The sequence below is a fragment of the Podarcis liolepis genome (genome assembly GCF_965112155.1).
Source record: "Podarcis liolepis genome assembly, chromosome: 17".
Taxonomy (NCBI): domain Eukaryota; kingdom Metazoa; phylum Chordata; class Lepidosauria; order Squamata; family Lacertidae; genus Podarcis; species Podarcis liolepis.
In genome coordinates, this window is record NC_139571.1 from 5,432,983 (window position 1) to 5,451,486 (window position 18,504).

The following is an 18,504-nucleotide window of genomic DNA, read 5'->3' on the forward strand; positions in this document are numbered from 1 at the left end:
GCTTCCTGGAAGGAGCTGCAGCCTGTGGGGCTAAGAAGACAGGCTGGCCCAGGATATCTCATTGATTGAGGCTGAGCCACCAAGAGCCAGAAGCAGCTATTGCCCCCCACTTCCTGGCAATAATAAAACAAATTAAAGAGTTAACCATTTGCTGCCTTTTCATGACACCCCAAATCAAGCTGTCTGAGGCAGGACCAGCCCTGGCTGAAAGCGAGCAGAACCAAAGAGGACCAGGTTTGCTGCTTGTTGCTTGAGAAAGAGGGCAAAACAGAGGTAGAGGCTGCAGAACTCACTGGTTCTCCGGAGGTTCTTCCAGTACTTGCTGTGAACTGCAAGGGTCTGGGAAATGGAGCAGAGGGCACTGTTGGGAGGGAAAAGTGAAGGCGGCCATCAGGAAACGCTCAGGCACAATGCTTGGGAAGGGGTCCAATGCACCCGCTCCCTTACCTGGCACACGGGGTAAGAGGAGACTCCAGCAGAGGACAGGGGTCTCCTAAAAGAGCCTTGAGGACTGCGCAGGTTCCCTCTGCCAGGGACTGGAGATTGTAGCCACCCTGAAAAGGAGGAGGAAAGGGAGAAGATAAGACAGCCACAGTCCCTGCACTGGGAGAGCAGCTGTACGGGAGCCGCTCTCCTTCGCCCAGGAACAAGATGGAAAGTGTACATTGCTCACCTCCAGAGACAGAACCAGCTTGCCTCCAGACAGCGGCATCAACAGATGTGTCAGGTGAGCAAAACATGCTGGCGTGGCTGACATCTCCCCCTACGGATGCAAAAAAAAGTGGGGGATTTTGCTCTCATATCTTGCTTTTGGGGTACAGGCTGACTGGGTGGGGAGTGGTTTCTACTAGAGGAGATTAAAAAAACCCAGAAAAAATATGAGGGTCAGGTGAGTTAGTTGCCTCCACTGCAGCCCCCCTGAGAAGCTCTTTAGAGGGCCTCCAGCAGCTCCATGGGCTGGATATACAGGACTGATTAATATATTGTGTTTTAGGCCCCATAAAAGCAATCTAACCAATGTGCCCTCCAGATGTTCTTGGAGTCCAACTCCAATCAGGTTTAGCCAGCATGCCTGATAGTCAGGGATAACAGGAGCTGGAGTCCAGCATCACCTGGGGGGGAGCCAAACTGGGGACAACTGCTAGAAGGGATGGAGGACCCCTCTGCCTCCTAGTCAGATGGAAGTGCCACCATGTTGTCTACCTAGAGCTCAAGCACGCCTCAGATCTAGATAAGCAGCACGGAAGCAGCAGGGACCAGAGGATTTGCAGAATGAGAGGTGGGGAGAAGATTCCTTCCCTCCCTCTTCCTGCCCCTGCAATCCCTTCACCCCAAATCACTTTCACCAACACGGAAGAACATGAGCACGCCCAGCATGCACACACGCACACCCACACCCACCCACCCACCAATCACAGCTTGAATGAAAAGCTGAAGCTGGGAGAGCAATCTGCTCCTTCCCACCTGGTGCCAGTAGCTCCTCACTCAAGCTGCTCACCACTGAAGTTGGAACCAAGAGGGGGAGAACGGGGCTTGCAGCCTGGCCTCATCTTGTCACTAGTGTTCACAAAGTGCAAAGTGGCCAGAGAATCACTTCATTTCCTGTTCTCTCTTTTACGACTTCAAGACAGGAGACAAGAAGCCTTGGCTATCAGCTGGTCTGGGGGATTTAGGACAGCAGGGTGGGAAGAACAACACTTGAGCAGATGAGGGGGTGAAAACAGTCTGTCCAGAATTGCAGATTGTTCCCTGCAACATGCAGCAACAGGGCTGGGCACATTCTAAGGCAAAAAGTTCCCTCTTACAGGGCAAACGTGCAGCCCAACAGACTCTGCATGGAAAATGTGAGCCCAGGACACACTCCTAAATCCTCTTTGGGGTAATAGGTGTTCTGCAAGAAATCTGTGTGGAATGGTTCCCTTCAGATGGAAGCCTGAAAACTGCTGAGGAGGGAGGGCTGTTCTGTAGAGTTTGCGAAAGACATTTTCATACCTTGGGGTCACCGATTACAGAGTCAAAACCAGCAGCAACCAGGACCAACTGGGGCTGAAACTGCAAGAAACAAACAACCCAAAAGGAAATGGGTAAGCCAAAGATCTCACTTGATCTCCCATTAACCAAACAATTCTACTTCCCAATCCTCACCTCCAAGGCCACAGGCAGCAGGATATGCAAAAAGGCAGAGAGGTAGTCAGCATCCCCCATCCCTATCTGGAGGGACAGACAGAGCACATTAAATCTCTTGAAGGAGAGCCCTAATCCATAAGCAACTCATTGAAACACAAACAGACACACAAAAAACCTTGTCTTAGAGCTGCCACTATTGAGTTGGGGCTGTGGCAATGAAACACACAGGTAAATCACTCTACAGGTAAAGGGCACCCCACCCACTAGCATTTCCTACCTGATTCCAGGGCAGGTTGATGTTGTAGCCCTCTCCCCGACCTCTGCCCACAGCATGACTGTCAGAGTCTAAAAGGTGGGGCCAGAAGCTGCCCCCTTCATAGCGATGGATGGAGAAATAGAGGATGCTATGAACAGAAACCATGGCAGATACAGCAGTGAGAAGAAATATTGCCCATTGGTCCAGCACTCTTAGCCCAGTTGGGCTACAAGCCTTCCAGCCTGCAGCCCATATTTAACTAGACCACCCCTTCTTTTGCAAATTCCTGTTCACCCCCAAACAGTCTTGCCCAATACCCTCTGATCCCTTTTATTCTGCACCTGGGATTGTCCTCAAAGAGGTACTGGGTGCCTTGTCCATGATGCACATCCCAGTCAACAATAAGCACCCTAGAAGAGAAAGAAACATGAAGGGTCACCAATAATAAGAGAACTCTACACAGAGCTCAGCTTTCTGAAAAAAGAAGAGTTACCATCAATGCTCACTGTCAATGACATCCCTCCAATGAGTCCTAGATATTGTAGACCTGCAAAATTTGGGATAAGATGCCACCAGTATGCTGATGAAACCCAGCTCCATTTCTATGTAATTATTAGTATTTTTATTTCTAATATTCAGGCATCCCCTAATTACTGCAATGCCCTGTAGTAACAGCCCTGTAGGCCAATATTATTCCCCCTCACAGGACAGATGGATTTTCTGAAGCTGAGAGAATACTGGCTAGCCTTAGGACAGCTAATGGGTTCATGGTAAAGATGACATTGGAACCAGGGGCTTCTTAGTTCCTATGCTATCCACAATTTGACATAAATGTACCAGCTGCACTTTACTTTAAAAGAAATGGTAAATTGTTACTGAAACTTCTGCTCAGGATAACTCTACACTCCCTTTCTGCACAAGTACAAGGCGGGTGACTGCTGTATTTTCTACAAAGCAGCTACAACTTGCCATCAAGAGCAGCCATGTTTCTTTGTAAAAAGGGAGGCAAAGATCCACTGCTGAAAAAGTCTGGAAAAGGGACATTAGAAGGCTCCTCTTTGGTAGATTAATAGCCTTGATCCTCACTCAACAGAGGACCAAAGTCCTGGATTGCTCTCCTATGAGAAAGGTTTGAGGATACATGCTGTAAAAATGAAAGAGTTCATTTAGGAGGCCTGCCTCTATGCACCTCTGACGTGGGTCCACGATACTCACCGCTCCACTCCCAATTTTTGCCGTGCATATTGGGCTGCGATGCCTACGTTGTTGAACATGCAGTAGCCATCCATCTTGTCACGTTGAGCATGGTGTCCAGGTGGCCTGAAACCAAAAAGGTAACATTGGCTAACCCCAGAATGAGAATGTCACATCAGGAAGAGAGACTTGGTGATTCCAGAAAGTGTCCAGCCTTATACTTTGGTGGGCCTCTAGGGGATGTTCCCAAAAGTGTTGGAGACATCATCACATGCCTTCTCACACCTGTCTTGTGAGAAAGCACCATGAAAAGGAAGCAGTTGAAAAGCACAACCACACATCTGCTCCTGGATCAGACAAGGGGGGCTCCTCCCATTAGCCCCCCAGCCCTCGTTCAGAGGAACTACCGTATTTTTTGCACCATAACACTCACTTTTTTCCTCCTAGAAAGTAAGGGGAAATGTCTGTGCATGTTATGGAGGGAATGCCTATGGATGGCGGGGGGGATCTGCTGCAGTCGTGAGCAGAGGATCCATGGTTCCCCTTCCTTCCCTCCTCCGTGGCTCGCTTTGAAACAGCAAAGCGGGAGAAGAGCTGCTGAGTGGGGAGGAGAGAGGGACAGAGAGCCTGCTTGCTTTAAAGGAGCAAAGCGGGAGAGGAGAGGAGCCGCTTACACGAGTGTAAGCGGCTCCTGTCCGGTTGGCTCCTTTAAAGCAACCATGTCCCTCTCTCCTCCCCACTCAGCTCGCTAAATAGCAGCAAAGTTTTTCAGCGAGCGGGAAGGAGGGAGAGAAGCAGAGCCTGCTTGCTTCTCCTCTTATACCCCTCTTCTGCATTATTAAGAGCATCCTTCTCCACCCACCCCACGCGTGCTCCTTGTCCCTTGAGTGCTTTTCCTTCCCTCCCCACTTAAAACGTGGTTACAAAGCACGGATCCACATGGATCCTCAGGATTTTTGCACTGGGTCACCCCAAATTCACCATCAGATCACATAGCATGTCCATGGCTACAGCTTGCACCAAAAAAAACCCACACACACACTGTTTCATGGGGCCGCAGTGGTGCAAAAACGTGGTTACAAAGCATGGATCCACATGGATCCTCAGGATTTTTGCATTGGGCTACCTCAAACTCACCGTCAGATCACATGTCTGTGGCCACAGCATGAACCACAAAAATCATACATCCACTGTTTCATTTAGAATATTTTTTTCTTGTTTTCCTCCTCTAAAAACTATGTGCGTGTTATGGTCGGGTGTGTGTTATAGAGCGAAAAATACGGTAAATGTTTTCCAGGTGTGGATATTTTTGCTTTAATATTATTATTCTTGTTTGTTCTTTGTTTTGCTCTTGAATTCTGTGGGAGTGGGGAGGGGACTGGTTCAATGCTTACTTCCTCTCCCCCAGAGAATCCCTGATTCTTTGTGGGAGGGGAACAGAAACCTCTGGGAGTCCTGTAGCACCCTAAATTTGTTAACATTTATTCTGGCATAAGCTTTTGTGAGAATTCTCAGAACCACCGTGCCAAGTCATGAGAATGATTAAAGTGGCATAAATCAAATATGTTTTGCAAGGTTAGTATGCTCTCTGTTTCAGTGTATAAAAATTCAGCTGTAGATATCATGCAGCAAACACAGAAGTCATGGCCTCACTTTTCTTGTGTTGTGTGTGCAGTGGCAGATTTATGTATAAGCTAAACAAGCTACAGCTTAGGGCCCCACTCTCTTGGGGGCACCCAAAAAAATTAAAGGAAAAAAACCCTGGATGTAAATTTCCAAAATATAAGATAAAAAACAAATAAAATTAAACCTACATACAACAACAGTGTTTTGTGTTGTGTAGGCTCCTATTATGTAAGTAATAGGTACCGCCTGCTAGCCTGCTCCCTAAAATATCACTGGTAATTATTTCACTATTAATATACTTCTTCTTAACTGTATTTCACTATTAATATACTTCTTCTTAACTGTATTTCAGTTCAACAATTACTTTGATAAAATACATTTTTTGTTATGTGCAAATGGCTTTAGATACCTATTAGGTCCATAAATTACCATATAGTATATATTCAACACAAAAAACAGCCACAATTTGTTGTTGACAAAGAACAGCTGGACATATAAAGGGCCCCATTACCTTCAGTAGCTTGGGGCCTCATCAAACCTAAATCTGGCCCTGTGTGTGTGCACGTGCATGCACCAGCGATATTCATCTTCCTTCCTTACCATTTCTCCCCTACTTTTACCAGCACCAGGCTCCAAGTTTTTTGTTTTTGTTTTCAGCGAAAATGGCCTGGGGATTGAGGTAAGGGTTCAGCACCCACATACTCAGCAACACTCCTCCATTGCATATTAAAGCAGGTAGCAAACAAAACACTGGTTCTGGCTTTGTTTTTTAAATCAGGGACAGTCGTCGTGGTGCCTGTGAGAAGTTCTTGGACTCCAACTCCCATCTGCCCCAGCCAGCACGGACAATAATCTCCTCCGCTGGGGAACCAGACCCATCGCCTGCTCTCATGCTTTCCCTACCAGAGGAATCGGCAGAAAATAAGGGACTAAACTAAGTGCCCTCTGTGCCATCATGTAACTGATTAACTTCAGCACACTTTAAAATACTGCAGGCCTCTCGCCCAACATGCACTGGGAGCTAGGCAGGAAGGAGCTGGGGTGGGTACAAATGTTTCATTTGCACATGACCTGCCTGGTGGAGCAAGTGCAGGGGATGACCCATTTGAGGACCCCCTCCTCCTTGCAGCAAAACTGACACCCAGCAACGTATAGTGGGCATGATGCTGCGTATTCTGGTCTAGTTTCTGCCTGAGCATGGGACAGGCACGCCCAACACTGTGGGGGCCTGGTGTGCATGCGTGATGTCACACATTGGGAAGAGGCCCAATGGGGGCTGCCGTGCCCTCCGAAAGGCCTGACAGGGCATAGTCACAGCTATGGAAGGGCCCAATAGGGCCCGACCAGCTGCAAAATATTGAGGGGGCCCAGACCCCTCAGTGAAATGGGGGGGGGGGTCTTTGGCCCTCATGGCCCTGCATAGATGGCACACCTGACATGGGAAGTTCTCTTAAATATCAGCTTAAATCTGTTTTCCTGGTTTCTGGATTTTTGGGGTGTTTTTTGCATATAGAGAAACTTTCCTTCTGGCTTGTGGTGTGAAGCGAGGGTGGGGGGGAGGAAGGAAGGACGGACAGACAGACACACCAAAGAGAAGCACATGTGTCCTTTGCACATAACACACTGGAAGAATTTATGTCCCTTCCTACACTTGCGAGGGAACCTGTAACATTGAGGAGCCAAGTGTGCTCTTGATGGAGCTCCAGGACCACATTTAAGCACGACTCCCCCGCCCCCCCGCCCCAAATCAAACAACAAAAAGGATCCTTGTTTCTGCCATACCTGACCAGAGCCAGGCCGTTACGCAGCTTCCCAGCCAGCACCTTCTCCACAAGTTGCAGGACAGAACCAGCGGCAAGGCAGGCGCAGCGGTAGGAATTCTGGGGTAGGGGAAAGAGAGCCAGGTTAACAGATGCTTTACCCTGCATCTCATAAACAGGCTACCCAAGAGCTTAAGGGCCCTCTTGCCACCTATATATTTTCACCATACATCCTCAAGGGATTCTCTCAAGCTCCATAGACACAGCGTACATTTAAAGCAATACATTTAAACCCACCCAAAGAATCCTGGGAAATGTAGTTCATCCCCCACAGAGATGCAACTCCCATCACTCTTAACAAACTACAGTTCCCAGGATATTTTTTTTGGGGGGGGGTGCGTGCTCTAAATGCACTTTAAATATATGGTATATATGCAGCCTCAAACTGCAGGCAAATACAGTACGAAGGAGGGGAGAGGGATGCTCTTGCAAAGGAGTGATTAAATTCAACAGAAGCTTCCAGAGCCACAGCATAGGTGTCAACTGCTCTGGGTCAGGAAACATCAACTCTAACATAAGAAGAAGAAGAAGAAGAGTTTGGATTTGATATCCCGCCTTTCACTCCCCTTCAGGAGTCTCAAAGCGGCTAACATTCTCCTTTCCCTTCCTCCCCCACAACAAACACTCTGTGAGGTGAGTGGGGCTGAGAGACTTCAGAGAAGTGTGACTGGCCCAAGGTCACCCAGCAGCTGCATGTGGAGGAGCGGGGAAGCGAACCCGGTTCACCAGATTACGAGTCTATCGCTCTTAACCACTGCACCACACTGGCTAGAAACTTGCTCTTCTTTTTATTTTTAAAAAAGCTCAGATGACTCGATTGTTGTTCAGATACCAAGCGCCATGGGGAACGTACAAGAGCTTTGTGGATACTCACTGGGTGTAGATAGACAGAATCATATGTGTCCGACAGAGATCTCAGCTCAGCCTCACTCATGGTTTCAGTAGATTTCATCAGGGCCAAGTACTCAGGGCTGTTAAAAATGTGGGATAACCAGCCTCATATAACCATCACGCTTAAGTCAAATTATAATGGATGAATGGGTCAATACCATAGAAAAAGCTATCCTGCCAGGCTTAGCAAGGTCACTTCCCCTTATCTTGGGAGGAAATGGGTAATGAAGCTTGTTGTTCAATCTCCAACCTACCTGAGAAGTTCAGTGAATAAAAAGGTTTGAGATGGATGCTCCAGCTTAGACTATATGGCTCTAACAAGTCTCTCTTGAGTTTCAATACCAATAGTTTAGGAACTTTCACCACTTTGGAACTAAGCCAAGCTTTACTGCCTGTGCAACTTTTTCTGAATGCTGAAACACATGAACCTGACCTTTGGAAAGTTTGTAAGTAAACCTTTTTTAAAAAAATAGTTTTTTTATTAAAGATTTTCTTATGTTACAAAACAAACAAATAAACAAGGAAAAGTACATATGCTCTTCCAGTGTCTAGTTTTGATGTTTCTAGCTGCTAAGAGTGTGACATGAGTTCCTTGTCGTGTGCAAGTCTGTTGTTTTCCTGGAAGGTATTTAAAAGAGCTAGTTCTGGAGTTGCTTCTATTACATGGTATCTAACACCACAGAAGCTGGCGCTGATACACCAAGGAACTTCATCTAAAGGCTGGAGAGGCTGAACCTGCATAGGCACACACCTCCACATGTGGTGGAAAAAACCCCATTTTCAACTTACTAAACATGTGGTCTTTTTCTATGCTAGGAGAAAAAACTTGGAAGGGCCTATTTTAAAGGTCTAACAGCCTATATTTCCATATTTTACTTTGCAGCATATTTTGCGATTTTAAGTCTCTGCTGGGTTCCCCCAACAAAAAGTACTTGCCCCAAATGTGGATCTTGGCATCCAGGAATTCTCCTTTCTATATACTCATTTTATCTTGAACCAACAAAAAAATGCAACGCGTATCAGCAGGACCAGGCTTTCCAATGAGGCTTTCTAATGATGCACCATCTCCATATCTCCTCTACAAGTCCATGAACCAGCTCCCTGCCTCCCCCCCCCCACCCTACAGCTCGAACATCTGCTTTTACCTGTGAGCCAAGAGGATTTCTTCCTCAGAAATTTCTTGAGCCTGTAAAGAAAGAGATGAACGTTTAGTACCTGGGGGAAAGATTCTGGATTTCTCATTCCCCAGCTATTATTTATTAGATTTTACTCCGATTTAGGTACAAGGGCTGAGTGATAGATAGAATTCAAACTGACTTCTAACTGACTTTGAAATCTCTGATCCCAAAGATACATGGGAAATTATCAGAAAGACTCTCACAGAAAAAAGTGTTCTCGCCATGCTTGAGGTTGCAAAGCACAGCACTTGCTCTCCTATCCACTTAAATCTCCCTTTGTGTAGAGATTTCCAAAAGGGGTACATGACAAATTTGAAGAAACATGAATCGTGTAGGCTGTTTATGTTGGCCAGATTCAACATGTTTCCCTCGATGGTAGTGAGAGGAAGATACTTAGCTACCCCAGAATTAGAGCGTCTCTGCAAATGCAGAAAACAGGAACCCGATACTCTAGAGCATATATTCTTTTCCTGTGATTTCGGCAGTTATGCCAGAAAACAATTATTTGAGGCCCTAAAATTTAATAGACAGATTTTTACACAACCAACTGTTCAGGACCTGCTGGCGGACAGCGATGATCAAATTACATTAATAGCGGCTGAATTTTTAAGTGCTGTCCATGAAGAAAGAATGGGCTATGATAAAGAGACTTAGTGGTTTTTAATGGTAGGTGATGTTGCTGTGTTGTATTATATTATCTTTGTACATCGATTCATCTCTTGGAGTTAAGAATAGGACTAGGATAAATTATGTTCGTTGAGCCCGTATTCTATACAGTCTGTATATGATGTTTGTTTGTTAATGTGTGGTGTGTTATGCCTAATAAAGGATTTTGATTTGAATTGAATTGAATTGATTTTACCCCGTCCTTCCTCCAACCAGCTCAGGGAGGTTTATGTAGCTCTTTCCCCTCCTGCTTTCATCCTCACAACAATCCTGCAAGGTGGGTTAGGCCAAGAGTGAGTGACTGGCCCAAGGATTCCCAGCTGAGCTTCACAGTAAATTGAGTGAGCATTAGAACTCAGGTCTCTCCAAGTCTTAGTCTGATATTCTCAGTCACTACCCTGACTCTCAACCCTTCTGCCCACCCCTGAGTTCCTCTTTCCCCCCCACCTGCTCCCCTTCTTCTCACCTCGACTGGGATGCAACGTTCCAGCAGTCCACATTGCAGCAATTTGTCTCGTATGGCCACCAGCCGTTCTGGACACTCTGGGAAACTGGGGAAAGAGGTAACAAAGAGGGGTGTAGGATAAATCAAAAACACATTAAGTTGGAGGATGGTAGAAGGATCGGGATGCTTTGGGTCAACAAACAAACTCAGGAGTCGGGAAGGATTTGGGTGGAGGGGGTGTTGCAGGGAGATTCTCACCCTGAGAAAAAAGGGAGAAATAGCAACAACATCCAACCTGAACAAAATACACACAGGCACAACTGATACCTCTTGACCCAAGGCAGACTCTGACGATGTCTGATTAGAGGCAAGTTGGTAATCTTTATCAAGATCCCAGCCCTTTAATCTGACAGATTAAAAATTAGAGCAAAACAAGCAGGGTTGGGTAAGGAAAGCCTTATTATCAAGACTTTTTAAACCACCATCATCATAAAGGAAGGAGCACAATGAAAGAAGACTGGAATTAAAGTGGAAGGGAATGAGATATTAGGGTTGCAGATTATGGATGGCAGTGGGGAGAACAGGTGAGGAGAGTAAACATCAGACTACAATCAGAAGCTACTGTTGAGCAGTCTGAAGTGTGAGACTTTTGAAATTGGAATAGATGTGCAGAAGATGGCAATTTTCAGAGAATCTAGTAGCTTACGAAGACACATGGCAACTCTGAGCTTTTATGGTAATGGATAAAAGCTCCTGCTTAAAATATGGGAAACTCAATCCTCAGTGCTTCTCAAACAATTCTCTATTCATTCATTTATTATATTTCAAATATATAGTTTACTGCTCTGTTCCTAACTAGGCTTGATTGCAATAGATTTATAAATAAAAGGAAACCAGCAGCCTTCCAGATGTGGCCAGACTAAAGCTCCAGTCACCCCTGACCACTGGGTCATGCTAGCTGGGGCTGATGGGAATAAAGGACTGTCCACCAGGGGTACCATCTTGCCCTCAGGACTGTGGGTGCCCACCGCCGTAACGCGGACATGCGACATCACACACGCACACCTTCACATAGTGCTTGTGACGTCACATGCATGATGCACAATGGGGAGCTCCTCCAAAAACGTAATGTGACGTCGCATGCCATGCATGTGATGTCACAAGCACTATATGCAGGCGCATGTGTGTGACGCTGCATGTCTGCATTGAGACAGCCACCACCAGCTCCTCTTCCTCCTCCTTTCTGCAGGGAGCGGCTTGGAGACAGGAAGAGGATGCCCTGTTTGCTGGCTGCAGAGGGTGGAGCTTGAACTGCTTCTATCTTGGATGCAGCGCTGCAGAGGCTGCCTGCCTTTCTCTGGCTTTCCTCATCGACTTTGTGGGTGCCCAGCCCCCATAATGATATTATTGTGGGTGCCCAAGCACCCACGACCACCTGGAGCTGGCTCCTATGCTGTCCATAGAGATGCCCTGCTTGAATGCTCCCATGTGGAAATGAAGCACATACCCCAAGATTATTATAAATTGGGGGGGAAGAATTACTCCAGGGAGAGTTGCTGAACTCTCCCCCCCCCCCCCCCGGTACACTAGTACTTGTAGAGAGGGTTGCACTTGGAGGACCATTCAATTATGCAAAACACACACACACACAAATTCCGCTACCTTCAGCCTGAACTGGTACAATCCGAGTTGGGGCGGGTGGGAAAGGGCTGCTTTGTTTCACTGATTCTAGAAAACGGTCTCTCCATTGTGGGAGTGGTGTGACAGCCTCTTTGGCGTGGTTCCTTCCAATACATATTACTGCTACTCCAGTAATATGTATTGGAAGGAACCAGTCTCTTGCTTTATCAGAGTGACCTTTCCCACCTCACATGGATGTGGCTCCCAGAATGCTGTGGCGATTTACGAAACAATCAAAATGGTACTGGAGAAAGAATCTGTGTAGGAATCAGGAGATAGGTGCTTGCGGGTAGTCACACAAGTATTGTGGAGTGGCTGGCATGGTGCCATGCCAATGCTCTCCTAACAGCACTTACTGGCATGATGCAGAGTTAAGGTCAGGGCTGTGCAAGTGTTGAGCGGAAGGCACCACCTGCGCACCCACAAAGCCTCACCCTCAGGAGGGCAACAGTGCAGTACCGTCCCGCTGCACCAGTTGCACCTGCCAAGTACAAAACCAGATTCTAGATCAGGGGTGCAAAACTTGTGGCTTTCCAGGTGTCGCTGGGCTCCAACTCGCATCAGCCCCAGTCAACATGGCCAACGGAACGACTGCCCATTAGCATCTCCCAATTAGGTTCTCTCCCAATCTCTGTTGCACTGGATTGCAGCCTAAATGATGAAATTGCAACTGCTTCTCTCCAAGTGTGAGAAACACAGGCCCTACAGAGGAAGACTATCATGAGATTTGCACTGGAGCGGAGGCCAAGAATGCAGGGGCAACACAATGGCCGGATATTAAGGGCAAGAGGGGTAAACCAAGAGGGAGAGGAAGAATAGTGGAGAGTGTGTGGTGGAACTGTGTTCAGACTACACTGGAAGTGTGAGTCAAGTGGGATGAAATAATAATAATAATAAAAACAGCATGGATGTACAGGCAGCACAAAGGAGGATAAGTTCAGGATTATATATTTACCCACATCCAAACCAAGGGTACTTTTCCCCCCCTGCCGGGAAAAAAATAATCAATGGTTTTGGAATTAGGAAACATACATTAGATTCCCAAACTGCTTGCAGCAGAGTGCATAATGGGGAAAACGTAGTCTAGCAGAGCCTAAGGGTAACATTATCCACATATATCTTAGTATGTGTTTTCAAACCAACAAACTTTCCCCCACAGCTTCCCCCCCTCCCATTCTCTTTCAAGTCATTCAAACATCAGTAGAAACAATCATAAGAAGGTTGACACCGAGTTAACAAGGGCATATGGAGTACCTAAAAGCTGCAATGGGGGGGGGGGCGGGGCGGGCGGGCGGGCTTTGGAAGTGCAATAATGCACACCGTTTTTGGTCTGGTATGCATTGTCCTCCCAGGATTGAATTTGGGGAAGGAGGCTGAGGGAAGAGAGAGAAACCTGCTACACCAGTTTGCAGCAGCAACAAGCAGTACAAGGGGCTCATTAGCTGGTATTTCGGGCATCATCAATCCCCTTTCACGATATTCCTGGAGCTGATATTCTTTACTGACCCACCTCCAAATATGATGCCAAATAAGCTTTCAAAAGCACAGCATACAAGCATCATTTTAAATTTTAAAAAAGGCAGACAGCTCTCTTATGTTGAGAATCAAAACTGAAGACTAACATTGCTATCCTAGACATGTCTACTCAAAAATAAGCCACATCAGCTTCAGTGAGTCTTACTCCCAGGTACGTTTGTATGGGATTGTGGCCTAAGTCAACGTATGACTTGGAAGCAAGAATGTCTGTCTCCTGAAGTATGAAGTGGGGAAGGGAAGGGAGATTCACCTTGCAGAACAAAAACACACACATCCCAACTCCTGATTTAGGCATGCCTATATAATACACCCCATATTATATTAGGGTTTTAGAGAGTAGGACACTGAAACTGGGGCTAGAGGCAAGGAATAACTACATGGCCTGAGGAAAATGGTTACAGCTGTGACAATTCTTTGGTCTGAAATTGGTGACATCAGATTTTAGAAGCGATGCTCAGTCCATCTAGATCAAAGCTGGGGAACCTGTAGGCCTCTAGGTGTTGTTGGACTACAACTCCCATCATCCCTGACCACTGGCCACGCTAGCTAAGCTGATGGGAGTTTGGGTCCACTGACTTCAGTGCAGGAGGTGGGGGCAGACACAGGTCCCCTGGTGTCAATCTAGACTGTAGAGCAGCTAACGTAGATAGCCTCAGTTGGCTCTTGCCCTGCTTGTCTTTTGACAGGAAACTCTCTCTCTCTCTCTCTATATATATATATGGGGGGTATGAGCATTTATAATAATTTGTCATAACATAAGAAGTGGCCAAATTCATTACTTTTTGCCTGAAATAGGCTCCAGTTTCAAATGGAGACGCTCTTTGGATTTGGACATAGCCATAAAAGAGTTGTTTGATATAAAAGAAAATTATGAAAATTTTATGCAACTTAGGGTCAGGATCAGCTCCATCTTAATCATGTTGGTTCACACAGCATGATGGTCTATTGAGTCCAATGGGGTGGGTGCCCTGATCAATCGGATCAACGTCCAACGCTCGGTTTCAGACAGTGGGAAGCCTGCAAACGGGGCAGGAAGGCTTCTAACATTCAGCTTAAGAACATAAGGAGAGCCTGTTGGATCAAGCCAGTGAGCTATCTAGTTCAGCATCGTGTTCTCATGGTGCCCAGTCAGGCACCTATGAGAAGTCCGCAAGCAGAAGCTAAGCACAACTGCACTCTCCCCTCCTGTGGCTTTCAGCAATTGGTATTTGGAAGCATCCTGCCTCCAGCTGTGGAGCCAAAGTATAGTAGCTTCCTTGTATGGCTCTGGGTTCTAGTTTCATGAGAGGGAAGAAGTCCTGAAATCTAAGCCACTTTAAGTTTTCTGGGTATCAAGCTATCAAAACAAAGACTTGAAAACCATGCTTTCACTCCTAAATACCTTTCATCCCATGTGCAGTGAAACTGTGTCATCCGTTCATCCCAAACCAGGCCAGTCCCCACTGGTGTAGCACATTCTGTGGTGAGATCCTAGTTAAAAGGCACAATATTGAACAGCGCTGTAAGTAAAGTGTGTGGGGAGTCTCCTTTAAGCCCCCAACTGCACGCATATAGCACCACTCCCATCCATCACAATCATGCTTTTCACTTAAAAAGAAATCAGGTAACATCTTAGATACCAATAGCTATATTTTTCTAAGGTGGCCAATCCTTCAGCAGCTAAAATTGCAGCCCCCTGGAAAAAGAGCAGAGCAGTCTGGTTAACATCCTGAAGAGGAATGCTTTACCCAGCAACGTTTTGATGCAGGACTCACTTGTTACACAATATAGGAAGGTACAGGGCACCTTCTCAACAGCACTGAGCCAAAGCATTCTGTCCCCAAGGGCTTATGAGAACAAATGAGGGCATATTTCCAGAAAAAAGACCAAGCACAGTCCGTCAGCTCAGTTTCCCCAGCAAGAGTGCCATCTTCCAAGGTCCCTCTGGCCACACGGGTGCATGCATGTGTACACACTCTATCCAAACACTCCCCAACAGCCAATGCTGCTTCCCCAACACCAAAGCTCACGTTTCCAAGTGCTCAACCTACCAATCGCTGCATGCTTGAGAGCAGATCCTCCGCATCTTTGTTCAACCGCTTGGCCCGCCCTTTCCGTTTGGCGTCTGGCAACCCTCCCTTCTTCTTAGTTTTCCTCTGGAGAAGTCAAGAGGTAGCACAGGGTGTCAACAGAGGCAGAAAGCCTCTCCTCTCTTTCACAGAGCAGAAAGGGTAGTTTCTTTTCTTACCCAATCCCGACTTACAAAACCGGACTCTAGGCATTGCCTCCCATCTCCCACCACCCCAATAAGGGGCTCCTTTACCGTGGGTGCGCGGGTCTCCAAAGGCGACACAGAAGGGGGTTCGATTATTTGGGCATCTCCAACATCAGAAGCCATCGTGGGGGCAACAGATGCCCCCTATTCCAGCCCTGTGGAAGGGAAAGGAAGAAAAACTCATGTTACAAAGAGAACCTGGAGCTCACATGAGCAACCCATCCATTGCAGCCAACACCCCAAATCCAAACACCCGATTCCCCTCAAACAGCCAGCCATGTCATGCATTTGATGAAGCGGACTGTAGTTTATAAAACACTTATGCCATAATAAAGGTGTTAAGTCTTTAAGATTGCCACAAGATTCTTTTCTGTTCTTACTGACAAAAGACATCACTTGTGAGGAAAGTACATAGATCCCATTGAATGGCCTCCTACCCCTTGAAATAACCCCACCCACTAATGTTAGGATTGTCATGGATCCAGAGGCCCATGGAAGGGGAAAACCATCTGCCAAGGAATTGGCCTGCCAGGTCCTATTATCTAGGGCCTGTTTAATAGAGCCTATTAAGATAAGTGTCAGAGTAGGGAATGCCTGTAAAGTAATAAAGAAAATAATGTAATAGGGCTCATTTGGACTGACCCATAAAGAAAATAAGAGGCTAGCTAATGGGGGAGACTCAAGAGGGGGAAATGAAACAATAAAGCACACCAACACCTATTTTACTAAGATCTAAGGGCAGGGTTGTTTAAATGGAGAATTCATTATCATTTTAAAATGTATACTCTGCTTAAAGTACAGGCCCTGGGGCTCTTGATGCAGCTTAGAACAAGAAACACTAATAAAAACCATTAAAAAACTCTTCTAACATACACCCCCCAAAGCCAACTGATCAAAAAAGCAACAGGAAATTAAAACTAACTTTATGACACCTCCAGCATTCTAGCAGCTTTCCTAAAGTCATAAGCCTTCTGAAAGTTTATCAAATTCCAGAGATGGGGAGCCACAGCAGATAAGACCCTGCGTAATCAGCAGGTAAATGCTAGGCTAGAGCTCCTCGCCTTGACATGTTAACTTTCCATCTGGAGGGATTGTTATTGTATTGCACAGCAGAGAATTCAAGTCACATCATATAAGCCAGAAACAGTTTTAAGCTCCAATCCTATACACCAGAGCTTTCCAAATTATGTGTCACAACATATTAGTGTGTCGGCTGCGGTGTGTAGGTGTGTCAAGCAAACACTCTTACAAGGGGTTAGTTTAACCTCCAGTTTGCTAGTAAAACTGTCATGAAATGATGCATGTCTAAAAAGTGTGTCACCAACATGAAGAGTTTGGAAACCTCTTACCGGGGAATAAGCTTCACTGGAAACAATGAAGGTTATTTATACGTAGGCCTCTCTAGGCTTGTACTTTTAGCTCTTCATCTGCAATTGTCAAGACTAGGCCTGGATGGACTTCTTGGTGACAAAGGCACACAATGCAGAACCTCACCTAAAGACCTTTAGACACGAGAAGAAGGCTGGCATTCAAGTGACAAAGTACAGTGGAAGCTAGGAAGCCAAACACCTGTAAACTTGAACGTTTCGGCTCCTGAACGATCGAAAACCAGAAGCGATTGTTCCGGTTTTCAAATGATTTTCAGAAGCTGAACATCTGGTGCGGCTTCCGATGGGCTGCAGGATGCTCCTGCAGCCAATTGGAAGCCACGCCTTGGAAGTAAAATGTTTTGGAAGTTGAACAGACTTCCAGAACGGATTCTGTTCAGCGTCCAAGGTACGACTGTAATCATTTCTCAGCAGCCATTCCAAAAGGCTCTCTTCCCACAGAGGTTCACCAAAGCCTTCCTAGTGCTGGCAGGATGAGGCATAGAGTTTAGCCACTAAAGTCAATCAATTACAAAACCCTTGGTGGACCACAGCTCCTGTCATCCCTGACCATTGGCCCTGTTGGTTGGGGCTGATGGGAGATGAAGTCCAGCACTGTCTAGAGAGTCAGATGTCTCCTGTTCAGCCACTTCAGCTTTTTCTAGCTGGAATGAGCCAGGGTCCCGCCCTCCCAGGCTGGCCAGGTGGGAAAGGCCTGCAAGGCAGGGAGCTGGTGTTTCGGGACTCACAGCGAACGGTCTCCAGCTTAAAATGTACCATCCCAAGCACCCATAGCTCTGTGGCAGAGCATCTACCTTGCACGCAGAAGGTCCTGGGTTCAATTCCTGACGTCTCCAGGTAGGGCTGGCAGAGACTCCTGCCTTAAACCCTGGAGACCCACTGCCTTGTCACTATGGAAAATACTGAGCTAGACAGACCAAAGGTCTGACTCAGAATAAAGCAGCTTCCTATGGTCTTATGTACTGAAAGAAGCAGCAAAAAGAGGCAAAAAAGAAATGCTCTGGACAGAGCGCCACCTATTCACAATTGCCACAAGGATTGCTGGAAGGTTGAAACTAAGATTGCAAAAAACATTCAAGGATGGCCATTCAATGGTTTTACAGTCTTTGGGTGAGCAGATTTAAAACCCCATTCCTGTCACATAGAATAGAATCATAGAATCATAGAGTTGGAAGAGACCACAAGGGCCATCGAGTCCAACCCCCTGCCAAGCAGGAAACACCATCAGAGCACTCCTGACATATGGTTGTCAAGCCTCTGCTTAAAGACCTCCAAAGTAGGAGACTCCACCACACTCCTTGGCAGCAAATTCCACTGTCAAACAGCTCTTACTGTCAGGAAGTTCTTCCTCATGTTTAGGTGGAATCTTCTTTCTTGTAGTTTGGATCCATTGCTCCGTGTCCGCTTCTCTGGAGCAGCAGAAAACAACCTTTCTCCCTCCTC

At 46.5% G+C, this 18,504-nt stretch overlaps 1 protein-coding gene across 2 annotated transcripts in view; it reads right to left on the minus strand.

Annotated features, from left to right (window-relative positions):
- The window catches only part of HDAC6 (histone deacetylase 6), a 37,679-nt gene that overhangs the window by 17,133 nt on the left and 2,042 nt on the right, over positions 1 to 18,504 (minus strand). For both annotated transcript variants that reach the window (XM_083482924.1, XM_083482925.1), the window contains exons 2-16: positions 15,722 to 15,828; positions 15,450 to 15,554; positions 14,801 to 14,889; positions 10,225 to 10,309; positions 9,060 to 9,100; positions 7,898 to 7,994; positions 6,986 to 7,083; positions 3,599 to 3,703; positions 2,725 to 2,793; positions 2,405 to 2,531; positions 2,146 to 2,211; positions 1,993 to 2,052; positions 674 to 763; positions 448 to 554; positions 294 to 361 (exon numbers count right to left, since the gene is read on the minus strand). In XM_083482924.1, coding sequence (XP_083339050.1) covers positions 294 to 361; positions 448 to 554; positions 674 to 763; positions 1,993 to 2,052; positions 2,146 to 2,211; positions 2,405 to 2,531; positions 2,725 to 2,793; positions 3,599 to 3,703; positions 6,986 to 7,083; positions 7,898 to 7,994; positions 9,060 to 9,100; positions 10,225 to 10,309; positions 14,801 to 14,889; positions 15,450 to 15,554; positions 15,722 to 15,796 — 1,282 coding nt within the window. In that variant the 5' untranslated portion in view covers positions 15,797 to 15,828. The remainder of the gene's footprint in view (positions 1 to 293; positions 362 to 447; positions 555 to 673; positions 764 to 1,992; positions 2,053 to 2,145; positions 2,212 to 2,404; positions 2,532 to 2,724; positions 2,794 to 3,598; positions 3,704 to 6,985; positions 7,084 to 7,897; positions 7,995 to 9,059; positions 9,101 to 10,224; positions 10,310 to 14,800; positions 14,890 to 15,449; positions 15,555 to 15,721; positions 15,829 to 18,504) is intronic.